Consider the following 23702-nt stretch of genomic DNA (forward strand, 5'->3'; position numbering starts at 1 on the left):
CGCCCGAGCGCCAGGGTTCTTTATTCAAACTTTGCTGCATTGGGAAGTCCAAAATAAAGGTCACTATTGTGACAGCTCGCATCTTGCACTGTCTGTATCACAGCCGGATAATGAGAAGTGCACTAACACCTCTGTGACTCACCTATTGGCTTGTTTTGGCATTATTCCCCTTCATCAAGTTTCTTTCCTCTATCAAAAAGGGACCAAAGTACTAACTTACTATATGCCACTTTCAGAGCGGATTTTCAGACCAAAACAAAGAATCTCTTCCAAGCTCATCCCCGCCCTCCCCTTCTCCCTCCACACTTCCCCCACCCCTCCCGTCCTGTTCAGCAGAGACACCAGCGGACGAGTGCCTATAAACATCTGTAAACAAGATATGTGGTCAAGTCATGAAACGCATCTCTAAGATGATCCGGTTGTTATCTGTTGGTCTATTTACGCCACAGTAAGTCTTCCGTTTGGGTTTGGAAAGTTTGTTGGTTCTCCGTCAGTCATTCTCTTGTTTTGATGCCTTCCAGCTTCCCTTTGTGAACAAGGCCATCTCTCTTCCACCACGTGCTGGCAGAGTTAACGTTTGGACAGGTTAGGGGTAAACTTGAAAAGAAAAAAAAATGTCTGAAATGACATGTTTGAGCCTGTGAGAGAAACATAAACAAGCAGAGAAATAGTTCTTGTAAAGCTGAAAAAACCTTTACATCACTCTCTTCAAAGCCACCAGACTCCCTTTACAGACAGCGTGAATTGACCTTGTAGTAAACAAGAGCTGCTGGTGTGCCTCCGCCTCCATTGGTAAGTCTTGCTTATGTGACGGTTTGAGATGGTTTTCATATCGTCAGTGCTAGTTTGGATCTCACACAATTCTTTAACAAGCAAAAACAAAAACCACAAAGAGATCGAGGCGGGGGCGTAAATGGAGTCTGGTGGCTTTGAAGACGGCGGTGTAATGGTTAAACCAGTATCTTACTCTTCAACAAAAAGGTCCGTCTCCATAGCGATCCTTGCCAAATAGACTTATAAACAACTTGATCCCGTCAGTTGCGAAAAGAAGAACTTTTTTGTGGACGCACGTTGATCAGGTGTATTTAAGCATTCCATTGCAGCCACTTAAAAACATTTATTTTTGCGGCATCTGAACAGTGCACCGAAGGAATTGCGAAAGCTTTTTGTTTCTAATAATCATTCACCATGACAACCACGGCTGCAACTCTTTTGAACCCGTGACTGTCACGTAACGAAGCAATCTGTTTCTGCACATAGGTGAAGCGTGTTTACTGTATGGAGGTTGTCATTGTGCGTATAGTGTGTGCATCGAGGGGGCTGTTTGTGTTACATTGTGTATCTCAGCCGCAGTCGTGAACAGATGCAGCGACTCAGATCACTCCATCTGAACAAGCCTCGGGGGAAACAGCAGTGTGACACCGACACTCGTACTATCATCACATCTGCTCCTTTGACTCCATTTTTTTTTTTATACACACCTCTTTTTCTACACTCATCTGTATTCTTCCTTTCTGTCTTTTTTTTTTTTTTTTTTTTTACATCTTCCTCTCCTCCGCCACAGGACACGGCTGTTGACCTGAGACTGCAGACTGCTCTGATATTCTCCGCCGCATGTCCTGCGGGGTTTACTCATTTGAAGCTTATAAATGTGCAACCAAAGGACACCCTCGAGCCGAGAGTTGTACAGAGCTGTTTACCTTGGTGGAAGTGCAGCGGGGAGGGGGGAGGGGGGAGGAGCGGGTGCTGCCGGGCTAAATAAATGATAGGATCAGAGGTTTGAGCTGTGGGGACGCGCTGAGAAGGATTCACAAGTCCAACACAAGGATGCAGAAGACGACGCAGCTGCTTAATGCATCACATAGTTCGTTTGTGCACGATGCAGCAGTTCATCTACCAGATCTTCAAAGTTCCATATGTTTCTATTAAAGCTGCTACATGGTTTCTGTGTGGATCAAACATTCCTCAGTCAGTCTTTTGGTTTATGGAAATCTTTAATAGGAATTAATTTCCTACTGCAATACAGCATCTTATTACAAACCATTCAGAGCTAGCAGACGTCAGGAGATGCAAGTTTTAGGTGAGGTTGGAGCCTCAAGTGGGTCAAACAAACACAGGAGACAGGTAAGTCATGTCGTACACGATTAACTCCCATTAGCAAACTTATATCCAACACCTTTTTTTTCCCCTAAACCTAACCACAATGCAACTTTTTTTTTTACAACTCTGGCTTTGTTCGATATGCCTGTGACCTAATAGGGGGACTTCTTTCCTGCAAGCAGTAGACTCCGTAGACACACACTTGGCGGGCAAGAAAAAATGGTTCCTGGCACGCTGGTGGCTCAGTGGTTAGTGCGCATGCCCCCATGTATGGAGGCCATGGTCCTCCAAGAGGGCGGCCCAGGTTCAAATCCCACCTGTGGCTCCTCTCCCGCATGTCATTCCCTACTCTCTCTCTCTCTCCCTGACTTCCAACTCTATCCACTGTCATATCTCTCCATTAAAAGGCCCCAAAAAAGGCTTCCTACTGCTGCATGCTGTGACAAAGTTACCTGCTCAGTCACCCCCTCTTTTTAACTAGTTACAATTTTTTTTTAAACTAAAGACAGCTGTTCCCTCCAGCCTCCGTGCAGGTCAGGTTACTGAAATGCCAATTGGCAATTTTCCCCTCAGGATCAGTAAGTATACTTCATCTTTAAAATCATCTTATGTGGTGAAATATTTTGTATACAAGTAAGTAAATGCATCAGTTAAAAAATCAAGGACATGAACTATCAAACTGATGTGCTGCACAGTGTATTATATCAGTGTTTCACCTCCCAGCTACGATCAATGCTTATGGCAGAGTTAATTGTGAATATGTTTACACTCGCTCTTCATACCAGATCTGTCCATGTTGTACTGCAGATAAGGCCTCGTAGATGTCGGGGCATCAGGGGACACGAGCCCAGCCACCTGGGAGACGAGGCCACTTCCCCCCGGACTGATAAACTGCACCTTAACCGAGATCATTATCCAACATCTTGTTATCTTAATGGGCCGGGGATCGGGTGTCAGAGCAGCGGCCCCGCCATCTTAGGCCTTCTCATTTACAGATTAAAAAACGAAAGTGCCGCCCATTAATTATTTAGTTACAATCCAACCCCTTGTCCACCTGGCCTCCTCCCCTTTCTCTCTCTCTCTCCCCCTCCCTTCTCTCTGTGTTCCTACCATCCACTGGCTGTCCGGCTCTCTCGACTCGGCCGTGGCGTTTTGTGTTGCCTGAGCATTCAGTACAGCCAGGAGAGAGAGAGAGAGAGAGAGAGAGAGAGAGAGAGAGAGAGAGAGAGAGAGAGAGAGAGAGAGAGAGAGAGAGAGAGAGAGAGAGAGAGCGCCGGATTAGCTTTCGCTCTTAATCGTGTCGACATCTTATCACTGCCGTGGAAAGTGGAGAGGACACTGGAGACCCTGGGGGGTTCCAGAAAAATGAGGAGGAGAAGTAAAGAGGAGAGTAGGGAGGGAGGGAGGGAGGGAGGGAGGGTGATATTTATCCAGTTTATCCAGTCCAGGCTATTACTTACACCTGCAGTTCACTGGAAAGACATGGCAGAGTTCAGGACGGGGACTCTGCTGGCAGAAAGAGACCAGATAAGCAAATGATCCGGTCCGGTTTTAGTAAATTAAATGGAAAGAAGTCACCGATAGCTGTCACATGAAAACTTTTAAGTTCAGGTCCTGACACACCAAGGAGATCGTCGGCCGTCTGTCCTAGTTGGACTTTAGTTAGTTTATGTGGTGCGTCTGGCTCTGTCGCTACCCGTCGGCTCCCGTCTGCCTTTTTTTGGCCGATTTGACATGTAGAATCTGCGTCGACGGTCGGCGAGAGGAATCTCTCCGATTGGCTGTTCGGAGGTCTCATTTCTCTCCAGCTCTCGACGCAGGTTCAGGAAAGCCCCTTGAGCATGCCGCTGTAGTCTCCATGCTTTCGCCCGTTTGAGCGGTTTCTCCTTATTTGTCGCCTCCGCCTCTTCTTTTTCCACTAAAAGACCAAAGGCTGCCAACGCCAGCGCCATTTTCAACTTTTAAATCAGACATTATTCTCCGTTAGTATGGCTACCTATAATACGGCGCCACAGTCAGCCTTCGTCGCCACTAGTTCTTTGCCGTCTGCTTGGGTGTGTCAGGGTCTTTACATTTTGCTCCTTTAATATTTACTTCACTGAAACTTAACTGAAAGGAAGAACCCTGCAGTGTTTGTGTTAAATCAGAGCGTGAGGTACTACAGAAAATCTGCCATCAAAGAGTTTGGGCGTAAAGCAATATCACTCATAACTACAACTGTTTGAGTCATTGTGAGCTTAATGCAGCTCTTTACACTGACCAACAAAGCCATTTGTAGAAATTCCACAAAAGATAAAAGACAGAGATGGATTGACTGACGGAAACAAAGACTTTTTGAACCGGCTCATCCCAGGAACACTGAGTTGTTTCTTTTACGAGGCATGTCACACAAAACCCTTTCTCAAGGTGAACACGTCAGGGACTGACTTTGTGCCATGCAGGTTTTTGTTTAAGCTAAAAGTTGACATTTTGGAGACATCGTATGGGGACAGAGCGGTGACGCTGCTGTTCAACCTGCTGGCTGTATCAACTGAAGAAACAAAACAATTGGACAGAAAGGAACCCTGGACTGCACAAAGAGCTGCATTGTTACTGTCGCAAATGTGAAACCTGGACAGATAAGGCACAAACAGAGCGGCAGTCAACAGCTACAACACGGAAAACCAGAGAGAGCTCTCTCAGACCCCCACTCCTTCTCCTCTCTGTTCCTCCTGTTCTCCCCCACCTCAGTAACCCAATCAGTGCTTATCTGTCCATCCGAGCACCTGAAGTGCACAGATGGAGCAGCAGATACAGGAGAGATTGAAAGGCGAATAAGGGGAGAGTAGAAAGGAGAAGGCCAAAAAAAAAGAGGAGGAAGAAAAAAGGAGAGATAGCAAGTGAGAGTGGGGAACAGAGGAGCTGTGTGACTCACCGTCCTGCTCTGAATAGCTGCAGAGAGAGACAGAGAGCCGGAGCCGAGCGAGAGGCAGAGAAAGACAACGGAGGAGGTTTCAGATCACCCGGTCCTCAACAGACGCCCCACTGTGGCCCTATTCTTCAGGTCGCTGCTCTCCATTCAGCGCTCATCTTTCGGCCGCGGGACCTGCCGGGGGCCCCCGGAGCGATCAGAAGCCATCTTTAAGCTCTCTTGCTCTCCGATGGGAGGCGCCCCCCCCCCCCCCTCCCCTCCCCTCCCTTTCTGCTCACTTACACACTAACACAGCACACAGAGTTAGACCTGCTGCTGACCTGTCACAGTCACACCACTGTGTTGCCCCGGCAAACTTCTTCAGAGGGTTATGTTTAGGATTTAGTTAGGTTAAAGCTTTGAATATAATGTCACTATAGCTCAACCAGCAGTTAAGACAACCTCCATTTAAGTTTATTTTCTCACCGAGCACAGAGTTAGCTAAACATGAAGCTAACGTACCAGCTTTACTGTTCTAGTTGACTCTAAATATTCTACTGCACACGACATTTATGACGTCCTGATTCACCCACTTTACATTTGAAGCTCTTTAACTGGATAGTTTGGGTTTGCTGAAGGGGGGTTGTATGAGGTACTTGTCAGTAGCGAGTATATTAGCTTCAGGCGATGTTGGTTAGCTAAGCCCCTCCATTAAGATAGCGGCAGGAGTGCAGGCACTGAAAGCAGGCTTCCATTGCAGCAGAAAGGTAAACCATCGTTCGCTCCATGTAACTTTGCTAATTTCCAGACAAACTGAGCTACAAAGCAAAAATGTGCTAATGAAAAGAATCGCAGCACTTTACTTTTCCACTAGCAAGCGCACCACATGTTCTTCCGCCGGCAGTGCACTGATCAGCTGTTTGGTTCTGCGGGCATTGAAAGAGACAACGAACACATGGTTGGCTTTTACGGCGACTATGACACTGATTTGATTTACTTACAGGGTGTAAAACAAACCCGTCTTTTACAATGTGTAGCCTAGCTTCAGTGGCTGAGCTGACCCACATCTCCTGTGGCTAATACACTTACTATCAACAAGAGCACCCCACTTCAAAAATAACCTTTAACAAACTAAACAAACAAAAACTTTGGTTTGTTACTTTTACTAAAACTTTTGTGATTCCATTAAAATGTATTTTTTTCCCTTCCCCTCATCGATGAGCTGACATTTCAAGAGCAATAAAAAGTGAGAAGCTGTGTTGAAAACTTTTCTGTCCCCGCAAAGCATTTATTGAACAGATCTTAGTGTTCATATGAGTCACTTCAACATCATATTCTAACTGGAGGCGGACATGGATGCTGAACGAGACTGCGTACAACTCGAGGATGACCAGTGCGTCGAGTGTGAAGACCTGTTGGCTCGTTCAGGCTCAGCTCGCCTCTGTACCAGATATCCAGGATAGACATGAACTATTTATTTATTTATTTATTATTGTCACTGTTCTAGTTTCATGCATAATCCAGCAGCAATGTGGCAAACTAGCACTATGACGATGTTGTGAGGCAGATTTGTAAAATATCCAGGATCATGTTGTGTTTTTAAGTGTGTTTTACATTTTTTGAATGTTCTCTTTTTTGTTTGAATGTATTTCCTTCTGTTTGGCACATTTTTGCACACGCAGGCCAAACACAAATGTCTGCCTTTGCGTGCAATTGTTGTTGCCATAACTGTTGCTCTGTATTCCTCGCCTTGCAGCACACATGAAAAATGTGTGTCGTGCTTAAAAGGACAACGCTAACCGACAGCAGGACGAAGCGTTGAAAGTATAGAAATTACAGCTTACACAAGAACAAATGTTGGCATTTCAAATTAAAAAAAAAAAATGTTGCTGCCTCAAAAGAATCCATTAAAAACTCACAATGTCGTCTTTAAATTTGAACTATAATAAAGACAAAATAATTTGATTTATGGTCTTAGTACTTTCTCTGTAAATGATGTCCACTAGATCAAAACATCTGTTCATAATAAAAACTCAGGGCTCCTTTAATGACAAACTCTCGCAATATAACTTACAGAGCATCATTCACAGTCGGGAAAGCTGTTTTAGCAGACGAGTGCTAATTCTCCTGACGGTTAAAAGAAAGCATCGGTTCCTCAAACAACCAATCGGCCTCCACTGCAGGATGTGAAGGAGCATTTCGCATACCGTTACTTCACACACACCCGACAACCTGAGTTCAAAGTATGCGCACACTCCAGGAAACGCACGCTTTCAATCAAAACCTCCATCTCTGAGTCAGTATGAGCAGCCGAGCAGCAGGTTGCTCTGCAGGGAGGAGAGAGTCGTCGAGGAACAACAATCATATCTATTTAATGTCACACCTCTGCAGCGTGACCCTCTCCGTTTGATTTTCTCTCTCTATTAGCGCTCGTGCTTCTTTTATGTTACACAACGTTGACGGATCACGTTATGGAGTGTGCGTCAGCCTCGGGGGGGGGGGGCTGTATAGATTATGATGACAGGCTGAACGCAGGCAGAGAACCAGGAGATGCATGTCCTATTTTCACTCTCTATCTCTGCATTCTGTCAGCTCGACATCAGCGCCGTCCTGCTGCAGCAGCTGGAGGTAAATAAAGAAAAGACACTCTGTAGGAGGAGGCTTATGACATGAGGGGTGGGTGATGTGTACACAAGCAGGGGAACAGTAATGATAATTATGGCAAACAACAGAAAGAAACAACAACTTTTTTTGCTATGTAAATGACAGATGAATGTGCATTTTACAACTACCCAGGGACACATACAAAGAACGCAAAACAAGTGTTTGTGCAGATTCCCAAAATCAGTCTTTTATTATTCAAAGGAAAAAGAAAAATGAATATTCAATCTTGTTACCAGATTTATAAACTCCTGCATAATGCATCGTTACACCGGAGACTGAGAGACTGCATTCTTGATTGTATTTGTCTGTTAGTCAGCACGATATCTCAACATCCAGAGAGGGGGGGGGGGGGGGGGGGGGGGGGGCATGCTGTGTGCAGTACTTCTATAAGACCTAAATTAACTCCACAACAACAAGTTGGAATGTTTTTTATCCTGGCTTTAAAGAAGGATACAAATGTTTTAGACCTCTTTACTTTAAATATCAGTTTTAGTTTTGTTCATACAGAAAAACCTGCAAAACTCAACTGTGACTGTCTGTTTCAATCCGACCTGTGGCTCCTTTCCTGCATGTCATTCCCCACTCTCTCTCTCTCCCTGATTTCTGACTCTATCCACTGTCCTGTCTCAACAATAAAGGCAAAAAGCCCAAAAATAATCAACAACACAAAAAGTATCCTAAGTTATATGTAGTTATATGTATAAGTGGAAGGTGAAGCATTCTTTCTTCTCATAAATGCACTTTGCTTTTATGTGAGTCCACATAGTGTCAGGGATTCTCTCCCGAGAATTATGACAAAAAAGTGGTTTTGTTAAAAAATCAGAAGTGAAGGTGAGTTTATTCATCTATCCCTGACCCCTTCCTGTGGGTTTAAAGTGGAAAAAAATGTGTGCAGCGAGGGCTGAGGGTTCAGATAGAGGAGTGTTTCTTTTTCCAGTGTGAGCATTCTGAATTGTGTTTTATTCAAAGAGGTTATGGTCTCCCGCTTGTCAAACCAGTTCCATCAAACTAATCCCGCTGTGTCAACGCCTCAGGACCCAACAAGTGAAAAAGAGAGGGGGAGGAGTGTTCACGGCTCAGAGTTTTGTCTTCATCCCGAAAGGCCTGTCAGCGCTGACGACACGCGTTCACATTCTAGCCGTCTCTCTTTTATGGACATTTCAGGGCTTATGCAAAACAATGTTAAGATGTCAACTGCTCTGCACGCTTTTTCTGCCCCAACCCTACCTCGGTGATATCTAGTACGACCGATTCTTCAGGTTTCTCTGCCTTTACTACTATACAACTGAGGGGAAAGTTACATTCCTGCAGCATTAAAGTGAGACGCTTTGCAGACATGAAAATTAATTTTCTGTTTGGACTTTTTCTTCAAAAGTAGGTGTGCCTTGCGTACATGCTTGTTATGGTTAAATGCAAAAAATACAAGAGGCCACAACCAGCCAATCACAACCAATAAAAACCAGCCACAAAATGAAGTCTAGAAAAATACTCACATTTCACATTTCGGTTCCCACTTTGTCACTTGAATGAAAACAGATGGTCACTTAAAGCGAAACAGTACGGACAAAGTTACAGGAACTCTAATCGGATTCCTTCTGACAGTTTAAAATGGCATCTGGGGCACGTAGTGAACTTTTTGTATTTGGACTTTTCAGAAGGACACAGTGAGAGATGTCAAACGATCAGGAAGTGTGGGGGTGACTGGATGTGAAGGCTGCCCTGACTTTGGAGGATTCCTTGACTTTGGGTCGACACAGATGAAACTGTCATCTTGTTGCATATGCATGTGCTTCTGGACGCCCATATGCCTGCTCCCTGTTTTAACAATTCAAATCAGCTCTGTCCACACAGCAGGTCTGCAGAGGCCGGGCGACGCACCAACTCAGACATGCAACAATCAATCACCGCTAAGGGTAGCACTTAATCATACTGTATACATTCTGTTTCATGTGGATTTTGTACATTAGTCTTTTTTTTTTTTTTTAAATAGATCTTTTTTTGGGGGCCAGTTTTGCCTCCATTATGACATATGACAGCTGAATAGAGACAGGCAATGCCGGGAGCAGATGGGGAATAACACGCTGCAAAGGGATGAGACTGGATTCGAACCCACGGCCCTCAGTGAGACGTCCCGTCCATGTAAATACGGTGTAGAGACAGGTCAGACAGCGAGACCTGTGCGTCTCACTCACAGATAGTCATGACTCAGAGATATTTACACGTGTTGGTTATATCGTCCAGACGGCACGTTTCCTACTGTACATCTACCTCTGACTGTATCTACTCTACTGGTTTATACCCTTTAATCTGTAACTAATAACAGACGTAATATAACCTTTAAAGCCCTTTGCAATGCTTCAAATCTGACAATGAACTGGGAAGAGGCACAGCTGTTTCAAAGGAAGCATTACAACACAACATTACTAAATGATGCTGTTCTTCAACTCTACAATTCACTTAGCAGACGCTTTTATCCAAAGCGACGTACATCAGAGAGTAAGTACAACTGCAACGACCGAGAGAGGAGGAAACGACGTCAGTAAGTGCAAACATACAGCTTTAAGTCCGATCGGAAACACAGGCGCTGACAGGAAGTGACCAGAGGAAAAGCACAACATCCACAGCTGTTCTTGAGAGCTCTAATCGGAATCAAAAACCTCCTAAAATCGTCACTATCAAACAAAACCAGTCATCACCGATATCATTAAGTGCGTAAGTATTCATAAAGAGCTGGGTCTTTAGCTTTTATTGAAAGGTGCAGAGGGACTGCGGATCAAATGGAGTTTGGATGTCCGTTCCACCACCGGGGGGGCGACAGAGGAGAAGAGTCTAGTTAGCGTCTTAGGACCCTGTTGTGACGGTTGGATCAGACACTTTTCATTGGCAGAGCGTAGAGGCCATGAGCGCGTTTTCTTGTCCCCTTTGTCCCAATAAACTCAACATAAAAGGTCATATTCGCATTAAGTAAATACTGTCACCTTTTCCACCTTCTTCAAAGGATGACCATGTAACCATTACTTCCTGTTTAAAGCTCTCGACCTAAGCTATCTTGTGTAGAAATTCAAAGTCATATTAGTTCATTAAAAGAACCAAAATAAAATATTAGGCCTTGATTTAGAAATACCAGATGAATGTCTTTATGTTTCTGTGAGGATTAAAAAAACAAAAACAAACTGTGGACACTTATTAGTGTAACAGTTTTATTTATGTAGAGCCGGCGCCGGCCTTCTGTGCAGTGGGAGTCGATTACAGTGCTGCGTATGTGCATGCATATGAATAAGCATCAGTTGACTGTAACAAGTGCTCCAAATGAAAACAACTTAGCCTGCATAACACAAATACAAACACACGCACACAAACACTCCAGTGGTGTGTGTTTGAGTCTATTTGTGGCTCTAATTGGCACATTCACTGGGCAGTAAAAGGCTCTCCTTGCTGGCTTAAAGCCTACAGCTGTACGGCATGCTTGGTTGCATCCGTCCAATAGAAGGGGCTTGCCCCTCGCACTGCAGACAACAATGCCTCTGCCATGGAGACAGGAATACAACACGGGGGGGAAAAAAGCTATAATCCGCTGCATAATCCTCTTGAGTCAGGATGTTACAAAAATCAAGGCCATTCTGCCATGCGTTGAACTATTTTTACATCAGCGCTGTGCAGACGGAGCAGATGGAAGGGAGGAAACTCTGTGAAATTGTCGGTTTTCTGCGAAGCCCCTCTGACAGTGATTTCGTTTTCGGCAGCGTCTGACTCGGTCATTAGGGAAGCACTCAGGGTGCTCAGTCCCACAGCCATGTGATGAGTCTTCAATTCTCTGTCAGTGTGAATGAGAGTAAAGTAAGCTATTGTACACACTCTACACTATTCATTTCATGTTCAGCACAGATCAATTCCATCTGTTTTCTTTGTAGGGGGGTTTCCCTTAAAGGGGAGTTCTGTTATTTTTTTTAACCTGGGCCCTTTGCTTACATTTTTTTTTTTTTTGACTCATTCGCTCAAACTGCTCCAATAGACAGCTTCAATTATCAGCTGTGTCTCAGATCGGTTTGGCAAAGTTACAGTTAGGACCCCTGCGGGAAAAAAAGAAAACATCCTGTTGATGAGTTATGTCCTAAAATCTTGCCTTATTTTCCTTATATTCCGTATTTCTTAAACCAGAAACAGCCGCAACATCGCTCTCTCTCAAGCCAGCAAACCAGACTGCATTGATAAAGACAGTCATTTTACCCTACAGAGCGTGGAAGATGCTTTCTGCAGCGTGTTTGATCTGTGATTTGTGTGCGTTATTGTGTTACAGTAGATCTGAACCAACCACCAACCAATACTTACCGCCTGCATGTATTGCAACTGTAGGCTGAAGCAATCAGTTTAAGAAATCTAAACTATTTTGTACACTTAAATCTATGAATATGTATAATATGTTTATGTAGTAGTGGTTGTAGTAGTTGTATTCAGATCAGCATTAACAGTTTCTCACTGACTCTGTCTTCTTGTTCTGAAGGTCTAATTCACAAAGCGCCAATGATATTCAGGCCCAAACATCCTCTTAAAATTGTTGTGAAAACTTCTTAAACTTCTAAGTAACTAAACGACAAAGAAGCAAAACCAGACACAGCTGTAAGTCCCCATCTTCTAAAAAAAGATATCTATTTGTTTTTCACCTTACTTTTTAAATGTACTGAACAACACATTTTCTTTCTCTATCCTGTATGTGTGCAGATTAAACAAATATGTGAATAAGAGGGCCCAGACTTTTAAAAAAAATGGTGTGATTCCCCTTTAAGTGAAAGTCAGAGCAGAGGTCAGAGGTTTATATTGGCACACATAAAGGAGAACTTGGTTTGACCCAGAGCCCGGTGAGTGAGCTGATCACCACCTCCCTCTGGGCCAAAAACTCCAAAGGATTCCTCACATACCACCGCTTCAATTACAGAGGCGGAGGAGGAGAGCGGACACACACCGCAGACTGCCTGCATGGGGAAGAACAGAAAAACTGCACCGCCTGTGAAGAAATAACACACTCTGCGGAAATATATGGGCGGAAATCCAGAGAGGAAAACTGTAATTTAATAACAAGGATAACAGAGTTTTTACTTTAATATTCCACATCTTTGACATTTAAGAACCAATTAATGCTGCTTTAAGGTACACTATACAATATATAGCAGCCGTGACAAGCCCTATTGAATACTTTTCATGTATCCACGTGCATGGTGGGTGTGTGCACTGTTGCCTAGCAACAGCTGCTGTAAGTGGGAAGAGACAGACAAGACTGCTGGCAGGGCAGATGTTGGGAGGAATTTCTAAAAGTAGAACATCTGAGAGCGTCAGACTGAGACTGTCGGGTCTTAAAGAAACAGCTCAGACAAACGAATCAGAAAAAAAAAATCGGATGTCTGCGGGTACCCAGATACAGCGGAGGTACATGAAACATGAGTTTAATGTGCTTAAAAACCTGCACAAATAAAACCAAGCATCATCACGCTTCCCTTATTTTAATGCTGCAGGGATGAACTGGGAGAGCTATACATGTAAGTAACTGAAAGAGCTAATAAAACTTCACCGTATCACTTAATACAGTCAGAAAAAAAAATACAAACATATGCCATTTAAATTATAGGATGGATGCCAACCCACAGTCCATTTTGTGTTTACATCATTTAGAGTTTCCCACAGAGTAACCGAGAAGCTATGGGCAGGTATGGAGATACACGAGTTAGATATTTCTATACTGAAATCATTTTCAAAAATGTGGTGAGAAAGTTAAAAAAAACAGCAAAACTAGGCCTAACCTAAGTTCACCACAATCATTTACAGGAGGAATCTATTTTTGAGATACAACTGAAACCTTAACCTTTGACCTTTAAACACCAAAATCTGATCACTTCTACCCTGCGTACATGTGAACTTTTGTGCCAGTTCTGAAGCTTTTCCCTCAATGTTTTTCTGAGATATTGAGGGTAATTTTTATTAGTAATATTTAAGGTAAATGTACATACTTTACCCAGAGTTATAAATTGTATCAAACTGTATCCGCTGACGTTGACTGTTTGATGCTGCTGAAAGCTAAAAATAAAACGGAAATGGAAATCACCCATCATTTTTTGAGGAAAAGGGGAAAAACTACTGAGCCACCATGCCAAAACAAACCAAGGACTCTAAAGGCCAGGAAAGGAACAATCATGGATTTGAATGCAACTTTCAGAGTGTTAAACTTCTGCTTTTACTTGAAGACTGTTTTGTCTAATCTTAGGAAGTCTATTTACATGTCCTTATTTATACTCTAAAAAGAGAATAACCTTCATTGTTTGAATTAACTTCACAAAGGCTGTCAGGAGAACTCCGTCTGAACTGCCCTTCACAGAGAGAAAGCCCAGTGTATCATGTAGACTGAGGAGGTGATGAAATCCTACCTTGCAGCCTTCACAAGCACTGACGCCATAGTGGTATCCGGAGGACTTGTCCTGGCAGACGAAGCAGGGCTTGTAGACTCTCGGAGGGGGCGGCGGGGACGGTGGGCTGGGGACGAGCTCCTCAGAACTGGTGCTCTGTGTTTCAATGGCTGCAGGGAATGCAAACGAGAGGAAAAGATTTTTAAAAAAGGCATGTTTTTGACATGTGACATAAAGATTCATTTAGACAGCTGGAACTTAGAAAAAGACATTCATATTTTAGACGGGACAAGAAAACAAGAATATGAGTCTACGTAAGCAGCTTAGGACAATTGTTTTCTCAGCTTTTTATAGCTTCTGCTGGAAAAAAAAAACCTGCTCTAAATGTCAAAGAGGGATAATACCATGCCATTGACATTTGACAATCCTCATGTTCCCAAAGAAAACTGTTTTCCTCCTGAATTGTTATTATTTTTATTTGTCTAATACTTTGGTTAATGTCCAAATACCTGCAAAGTTAATGACATCTTTTGCAGATTAGGAAACATTAGCATGCTAACACGCTTAGCGATCATGTGCAAAAACACACCTGCTAAGCTTCAGCATGTTAGCTCTGGCAGTGAATTGGTGTTAGCATGCTGTTGACAACGTAGCTCAATGCACAGCAGTAAAATTAGTTCATGTTGTCAGTCTGTGCAACCTATAGAGCAGCTTTGTATGATTTGCAGCTCAAGAAACTCTTTATTTATCTCATACTGCCAACCATAAAAATGCTAATTTCAGCTTATGTTTCTTTAAAGGTCCCCTTCCCATGTGCCCACTTTCTTCTGATTGGCCAGCTCTCTGGGAGACTTCTGGGGGGGTGGGTGCAGAACGCTGCCAGGGCAGGGCTGCTCTTGAGTGCAGGAAGAAGAGTTGTATAACGGATTTAATGTCTAACATTGAGGCTTGAAGCCGTCTTGTGAAATTCTTTGTTTCATAACGGGGAGCGAGCGCATGATTTGCAGAACAAGCTGCCTAGCGCCCCCTGCAGGCTTATCCTGGGATTACCCCAACATACGTTTACATCGTGATCTGAAACTTTGCCCATGTTTTGTATGGGCATCCAGCACTGCAACACCATGGGTGAGTTTTAAAATGGTGATCAGTATAAAAGGTCAACTTTTAATTTCCATACTCACACGAGACAGCATTTTAGCTCAAACCAAGAGACTCAAACCCGTTAACTTACACAGAAGTTCAACTTTAAAGCAAATCTCAAAGTGCTTTAGAATCAGCACAAAGCTTCAAAGTCCCCATATTTAACATTTAAGTCATAGAAGTCCTGTTTATGTGTTTCTAATACTCGACTCTGTAATGAGGTAAACAAATGAAGTTGAATGAATGTTCGGAGAGCCTCTTTCTGCCAATGCAACATATCCTTCATATGTGGCTGTGAGCGGATGGTAGAGTACCAGCAGTTCTTCCGGGCGGACGATGGTCATTTTAGCACACTTAGCACATCAGAGTGAAAATGTGCCAGACTTAAAAAAAAACAACACAGAAATCAAAGTGCTGTCCTGACATTGCACGCATCTATCTGCATAGAAAATGGAGATCAGTTTCTGCGGCTTCTCTGCTGATTAGATTACTCCCTTCCGTACTTTGTCACGGTAAACTCAGTTACTGATGGTATGGGACGAGCTCTTATAATTACTGGACCCGCGTCCCTCTGTGGAATTCCCTCGCGCTTTAATCTAATCTTCCTCTTCATTCACCCCGTGTGACTTTTTGTGCATGTCGAATTTGCAGCTCTGCATCCGGCAACTTCTGTGGCTCGAGGGAAGACTTAACCTGTCTGCGGCACGCGCAGGCCTGAATGCGAGGGTAAAATGTTACCACTGTAATAAGGGATGAGAAAGTGAGATGGCCACGGAGGTTAATTAGAAAGAGATGATTCATAAATGTATCGATTCTGGCTCTTATCGGAGTTTGAAGAGCTTCAAGGAGAAGTCGCTGCGACTCCTTGGGCGTCGTCTGCTTAAAAAAAAAGTTCTGCAGAATCTTTAAGTAGACTTGCATAAAGCTGACATAATGGTGCTGCGTTTGGATTTAAAAAAAAAAAAAAAAAAAAGTTTTCTGGTCTGAGTTTCAAGTGCTATTCATCTGAGAGTAAACAACTTCAGCAGAGGGAGTCAGCCGTGATATTTTCCTCCGTTCTGCAGTGCGACCTGGTTTCATTGATGGCGGCAGACAGACAGACGTTTGTTCTCATTGAAGTCGGGTCATCTCATTGCCTCAAATGCTCCAAATGGCTTCCCTCTGTTGCTGGCAGAGAGCAGTCAGAGCAGCTTGCACATAAAGCAGATGTATGGTGAGAGACAGTACTGGAGGGGAGCCAGACTTCTGACACACCAAGCTGTCTGATAGAGGAGAGAGGGGAAAAGTGCAGCTTTTTCTACATTTCGGTGCATCTATGAACAAATATAACAGATGTAATGCTTGGTTTCAAATGGACTGGAGCGTTCTGTACCAAACAAACAAATTAACCAAAGTCTCGGGATGACTAAAATCCAGACACGAATTCAAATACTTTTTTTTGCACGTGGCCCAAGATTTTATATATTTAAGTTACTCTAAATGACAAAAAAAAAAGGGACAAACGGTGAGATATTAATCCAATAAAAAGCTTCAGGCTGTTAAAGCTGAAAAGTATTTTTTGGGGAGAATACATTGAATAAAAATAAGTCCAATAAAAAAGTTGTTTTTGCCACTGACAAGGCAATAAATGTTTATGAAAAGAGCACCATTCATACATAAATCAAATCAAAGAGCTGCACGGAGTTCAAAACAAAACATTTATAACAATTAGAGCATAAAAAGACATGGCATTGAGCAAATATTAGAAAACAGGGGATAGTTAAACGCACATCGCATAGGTGCAAGGCAGAGCAAAAACAGCAGCATGAGGCAGAAGATATAGCTACACACTTTCTTAACAAGTCGCATTTTGAACGTTTGACGACACCTGACATCATAGTGCCTCTGTTGAAATCTACATATATATGGGTGTGACCCTACCTGAAGAAAACGTTGTGATTATGACGGAATAGAAACGTTTGAAGTTTGAGTTATGAAGCGAGACAAATGACGAACAACCGGTAGTGCAGGAGGAGGTGAAGCTTTGTCAATGGAGTTTGGTGGCATTGAAGAGAGTGATGTAAGGAATGTCTATGGTCAAACAAAACATCTTAATCTTTTCTTCTTTAAGAGAAAAAAAACATGAACTTTCAGATATGTAAAGATTGGGACAAGGTTTAAAAAAATAACAGAGTTAGACTTTAATCTAAAGCTTTCTAGTTTTGTGTTAAAATACCACATCATTATATGTTCATTTTTAACCTTTTGCTTTAACCTCAACACTATTCCTGAAATAATTCACATTTTTATCTTGGCTTGGTTTGCGCATGAGATTTAGGAAAATCTTCAATTCCCACCAGTCTGATCTCACAAAGCACTGTGTGTGTATGTGGATATTTATGTATGAAAAGGGCTAATTTTGTTCCGAAAAGCTCCATATATCTCTCCCTCTCCTCTCTACACATAAAGCACACCATCACATCACACTCCGTCGTGTATCAAACATGTAAGTGTTGAGCTCAGATGGTGAATAGGATGTATGACCACTGAAGCACAGAAACAATGTACTGTATATTAGCAGTATGCGGGCGGTGCGGCACACTTTAACATACATCTAGAGGAAAAATACTTTTTGCTGCTGATATTCTGCGGGAGCATTTGTGACGGCTGGGTAGTCCCACACACTGAGCAGACGCAGCGCCAACATTCAGCCTATTTGAAACTCATGGCTGCATCTGAGAGGCGGCGTGACCACCTGCAGACAGATGGGACGCATAAACCTGGATTCATTACACCCCTCAGTGTGTGTGTGTGTGTGGGGGAGGAGGAAGTGGAAGGAGGCGGTGGTCAATGGGTACCTGTGTGGTTCTGTATAGGCCCTATCAGGTGCAGGAGAGGCTTTTTTTTTTTTTTTTCACATTTTCTGCGTGATTAAACTTTGAGTCGACTTCCCTGCATGTTAACATACACAGAAAGCTCCATTAGAGGAATAAAGACTGGTGACAGACAAGCGCGCACGGGCCAGACTGGCCTGAAGAGCGGGCAGGGAGAAATCTGTGGCTGAACCCTTAGCCTCTGGCTGAACCTGCTGCCGGGGTCAAACAGGAAAGCACACACTCCCTGCTGGAGGCTGCAGGCCCAAAAAGGGAAAAGACGAGAGAATACAGGGCCTCTGATTGGCCCCCGAACAACGAGACTGAACCACACACACACACACACACACACACACAGAGAGAGAGAGCTGATACTGGTTTCAGATCAGCCGGTCGGTCGGTGTCAGAGACGAGCTCAATGTAAACAACATTTGAATTGGAAAACGTTGCTTTAAATTAGAGTTTGTTTTAGCAGACAACATTAAGACGTGATGTGATAATCTCATCAGGTCCTGATCCGATAAAGACACCGCTAAGACTTTATCACATCAAGTTAATCGTGAAGGATTACCGTGGACAATCCCCACAGTATCAATAATCAACCAATAACACAACCTTCCTGTTTCATATGTTAATCATAATATTGATCGTATTTGTTGCTGATATAAGAATACATATTCATTGATAGAAACGAGTCATTTTATCGGGCAGGAGTTGACTGTCTCCTCCTGTCCTCCTGCTTGTGTTACTGCGTGTTCGAAAATGACTCTGTTGAAAAACGGAAACAAAACCTCTTTAAATATCGAAAACAAATCACGTTATCAGAGAAAATTTAAAAAAAGGGCCAAATCAGCAACTCCTGTTTCATGTAGTTTATTCACATCTCCTTTAAAGACAACTACGACTGATCCTTTTTTAAATCAGCATTCTTTAAAACATATATTTATCTGGTTAAATGTATTTCCTTTTTGCTGTCACACTCTGAAGAATAACAATCTGAGCCTGTCTTTGACAAACACTAAACCTGCTTAATGTCTGCGGCCAGAAAACGTCCTCTCAACTACTTCGAAAATGTGTTTGTTTTTAACCTTTTAATGGTTTTGATCATTTCATCTCTACGTCCTCCATCGCACCGTGTCACCATCACCACTATGAATTGTAATTGAAAATTGCTGTTCAACAAAAAGGTGCATTTGACTTTGAGTCATCACAACGTAAGTCTTACTTCCTGTGTTTTTATAAGCTTTGTGACAGTTGAATTTAGCTCATGCCAACTTGGAGGGTAACTACATGTCAGCATTGAACCTGGTACAATAAATAATAATAAATAGTATTAACAGCCAAAGCCATCAGTTCCAACTTGTTGTAAAAGGATTTTCTTCCACAGACGTTTTTGTTTATGTAGTGTAAACACCAGCAATCACACAATTACTGAATAAATTACTCTGTGATATTCATTTCCCTGCTACGGAAGCCCTAAGTGGACATAAATCTATACACTTTACTTCTGTGATAACGAGTACATTTATGTTGTTTTCTTAATATCTGAAAGTATCTTTCTCTTTATCTCAGGGATAGTAAAAATGGTTTTCACATGATAAGGAGAAAACAACTTAAATAAACTCGCTTTCAGCAGAAAAGAAAAGAGAGTAAAATCAAATGTACGGATGCATGTCCTCTTAGGGCTTCCGTACCTTACTATGTTACAAGAAAATATTATGATAATTAGTTGGGGGGGGGAAAAGCTGTTTGCAAAGTCTGCCACATGCTCAGGACTGAGACAGAAAGCCATAAAAAGCAGTCATTACTGTAAATTGTCTAAGGGGGGGGGGGGGGGGGGGGGAAAGAAAAGAAAAGGTGTCGGAGTCAGTTTAAAGAAGCCGACACACTGACCCTGCTTTCGGCTCTTAATGAGAGAGCGTGCAGCAGGATGTGAAGTCACTTAATGTGGAGATAATCTGCAGAGCTGCAGTGTCATCCCCCTCTCTCTCCGTGCCCTCCACGTCCTTATATCCAGTTCCCCGAGTCTGAGAACCAGTGACATGTAAAACTCTGCCCACATGGTGCACACGACCAACAGATGGCAAAGAACCTGCAGCGAAGTCTGTCTCTGCACACACAGGCCATTTAACACAACGACGCCCGCACTCCAAATGAGGACAAAGCTGCTTTTACTGCTGCAGATAAATGGGAAGGGAAAGGTAAAATCTAAGGCTTAGTTTTCATTTAAATAAAAAATCAATTGAAAGCAAGACCCCATTAATCTTAGGGATTGAATTAAAGCGGACAAATTATAACAGATCCCCTCAGAAGCAGGGACGGGGAGAAGAAAAGAGCAGAAAGAGGAAGAGGAGGGGGGGGGGGAGAGGGAGCAGGAGAGGCATTTCCTGAAGCTCCTCTGGGTATTTGTGTGTTTGGTTTGTGTTAAGGAGAAAGCTGTGGTGATTTGGGTGTGGAGTGGTGGGCATAGCCTGTGAGGATTAAAGGAATATTACTCCCAGTCTGTGGATTGAACCTCCTCCACCTCCTCCACTTCTTCTTCTTCTTCTTCTTCCTCCTCCTCCTGCTCTCAGCTGACGCTCCATCCAGTCTGGAAGTGTTTTTTTTCTTCCTGCAGGTTTTTCTCTGCAGGAGCACCGGGTGCATTGCTCACATACAACAGGCCCCAGTCAGAGGAAATGGTCAAAGTTCACCCAAAGTACACCAAATTAGAAGCAGCTTTGCGCCGCTCTCTGGCGCGGTTTACGGAGAGGGATATACTCAGAGGAGCTTTAAACACTTGAGGGGAAGAAAATAACAAAGAGGAAGAGTCATTTGACTTCATGTCTGGTTCCGGGAAAGTAGAGGAGAGAGGTGAAGATCTGCTTTTCATCAGGAAACATACAAAACATTTGACAGAACGGACCCAAAACTCTGCCTTCACTTTTTAGATTTCCAGATTATACCACTAGTGTTTGGTTTTAGGGAGCCACATACAATACCCTTCCCTTAGCCCCCCCTCCGTGACCTCTCTTTGACCCCGGAGCGAAGCAGCACAGGGGTCAAACTGCACATTGACGGGAAGCAGCATTAGCAGCAGCAGCGTTAGCAGCAGCGTTAGCAGCAGCGTTAGCAGCAGCAGCGCCGAACACAACAGGTGCAGTTTGCTTCAAAGCGTTCATAAAAAGTGAAGGAGGAACTCTGAGCGCCATAAAAGCAGAAGAGAGGAGAGAGAGAGACAGAGAGAGAGAGAGAGCTCAGGAACGAGTGGAGAGAAATAAGGTGGTTGAAACGCGAGAGGTTTCTCTTTAATCCGCAGGAATTTGTGGCCTTAAAAAGCACAGTGCTTGCCCAGGATGATTTTATTCTTCTCCTGCCAGAAGTCGAACATGAAACTAGACTCTGGTGTCGGTTAGGAAACAGAGAGAGACGAGGTGAAGCTGGGAGACGGGAGACGGGTGTGGCAAAGGAAAGGAAACGTTTAAATCAACTATGAAAATGTTCAGGCCGAGGGACACATCACTAAACCGAGATATAAAAAAAAAAACAATTAAATATCAGAAGATATCATTATCAGGCGTTAGGAAGATTGTCTTTGAAAACTACTATTTAAGATCAGCAGGAAAAGTCTGCCTTCTACATTTTAATGTCTGATTTGGAAGCTCATATTGTTCCATTTTAATCTACAATTTTGATTTAAAAAATGCTTAATGCTTCATAATTTGTTGGTCTAGTGGTCAGTTTGTGCATCCTATATGCAGTCTGACCTGTGGCTTCTTTCCTGCATCTCTCTCTCTCTCTCTCTCCACATAAAGGCATAAAAGCAGGAACAGAGGCCATCGTCCTCCAGGCGGGCAGCCCGGATGGGGCTGGGTCAGAGGTCAGATTCGAACCCACGTCTGCCGCTAAGAGGACCTGGGTTCAAAGCATCTGTGCATGGGGTGCATGACATAACCACTAGTCGATTCCTGCAAAAGCAGATTTGTGTGATGTAGACAAAGAGTGAGTATCAGAGAACAAGCGGGAGAGAGTCCTGTCCTAACTGGTCCGAGCTTTCATCTTTATCAGAGCCGACCACTGTAAGGCCGTCTCTCAGATGACTGATGGTCCAGTTGTTTGAGACTGTGCACAGGGCTTCCTGTCTGTCAAAGACCTGAAACTGTTGCTTCTTAAAGAACTGAATAGTTTGTCTGCTGCATCCTGACCTTTTCAGCTGCTCTGTCCCGTGTTTGCTTTCTGTCTTCATCCCGAACAAAAGTCGGGAAGCAGGAAGTTCAATCGAGTCCTAAAACTTTTCTGTTTCAACTTTAAAGTAACTATAACACTTAAAAGTAAGGATATATAAGAGCATTGTTTTTATTTACGACGGCTTTGTGTTTTTATTGTTTTGTTTTTATTAACGACTGTTGTGATTTTATTAATGACTGTGTTTTTATTTACGATTTATTAATGACTGTTTTGTTTTTATTGTGTTTTTATTAACAACTTTTGCATTTTCATTTTACCACAGTTGTGTTTTATGGTTGTTTTTATTTACTACGATTTTATTTACGACTGTTGTTTATTTACGATTGTTGTGTTTTTATTTTCTCCTGTTGTGTTTTTATTTTCTCCTGTTGTGTTTAGAGAGAGAGAGAGAGAGAGAGAGAGAGAGAGAGAGAGAATGACATGCAGGAAAAGAGCCACAGGTCAGATTTGAACCTGGGCCGCCCCGATTTGACGGCGCGGAGGAGCTTTTGAAATATGTAAGTGTGGTTTATTGTGTGCAGCTCTGGATCCCACAGCCGTCGAGGTATTTATGATTTCTTAAAGTGGCAGACACACATTATCAGTGTGACCCTGTTGGGACCCTAACACTGCACTAATCATGTCCATTAAACATGGCTGGCATCAGAGCGACCCCCCTCCACCCCCACCCCCCCCCCCACCCCCTTTCATTCCACTGTTGTACATCGCTTTTTATTTCCCCCCGTCCGCCTTTCATTTCACACGCCCACTAAATTAGCTCGCTGTGCAAGCTGTGCTAATGGCCTTTCATGTCCATATCAGAGGCGCTGCAGCCTTCAAGACAAAAAGTGCCCCAATTATCCCACAACACACATCAGCTGTGTACGCATCACACGGCCGCATCACACCCTGCCTTTCTGAGTCACAATAACGCACAATCACATTTACACGTGTTTGTCTGATGGCTTCTGGATTTGTTTGGATGCTTTTGAATTCATTCCAGTCTTTCCAGGCGATCATGTGCGGCTCTACATCCTCCTCGGCCTCGAAAACGTGTGAAGCGGCTCCTTGATCGTTCCTAATTAACATCCAAACTGGAAGAGGAAGTGCATTAATGGTCGGCTCGTTGTCAATGCGGCTAATTAACACCCAGGAGGTTTCCATTATCCCGAGCAAATAAATTAATAAAGCAACATTTCAGTGACCCTGGGAGAGGGCTTTCTACAAATCAAAGTCTGATTTAAACAGCGCCTATTCAAACAGGACGAGGGTAAGGGTGTCCTGTATGACGGCACAAAGGCCAGCGTGGAGCTTTGAGGGGTCGAGGGCGAATTCAGCGTGAGAAAATTGAGGGGAAAATTAGAAGAATATTTTTGGTAAGTGCTTAACGAGAGTAAAGTCAAAGGGTTAATGAGGTGAATAAAAATATTGTCTGTGCGGCTCAAGGCCGGGTCGGTC

The 23702-nt window shown here is 43.3% G+C and overlaps 1 protein-coding gene across 1 annotated transcript in view; it reads right to left on the reverse strand.

Moving 5' to 3' along the window:
* The window catches only part of LOC132990763 (retinoic acid receptor beta-like), a 74870-nt gene that overhangs the window by 47260 nt on the left and 3908 nt on the right, over positions 1 to 23702 (reverse strand). Inside the window, exon 2 of the mRNA XM_061059163.1 lies at positions 14068 to 14216. Within this exon, the coding sequence (XP_060915146.1) occupies positions 14068 to 14216 (149 nt within the window). The remainder of the gene's footprint in view (positions 1 to 14067; positions 14217 to 23702) is intronic.

The sequence above is a fragment of the Labrus mixtus genome, chromosome 16 (assembly GCF_963584025.1).
Source record: "Labrus mixtus chromosome 16, fLabMix1.1, whole genome shotgun sequence".
Taxonomy (NCBI): domain Eukaryota; kingdom Metazoa; phylum Chordata; class Actinopteri; order Labriformes; family Labridae; genus Labrus; species Labrus mixtus.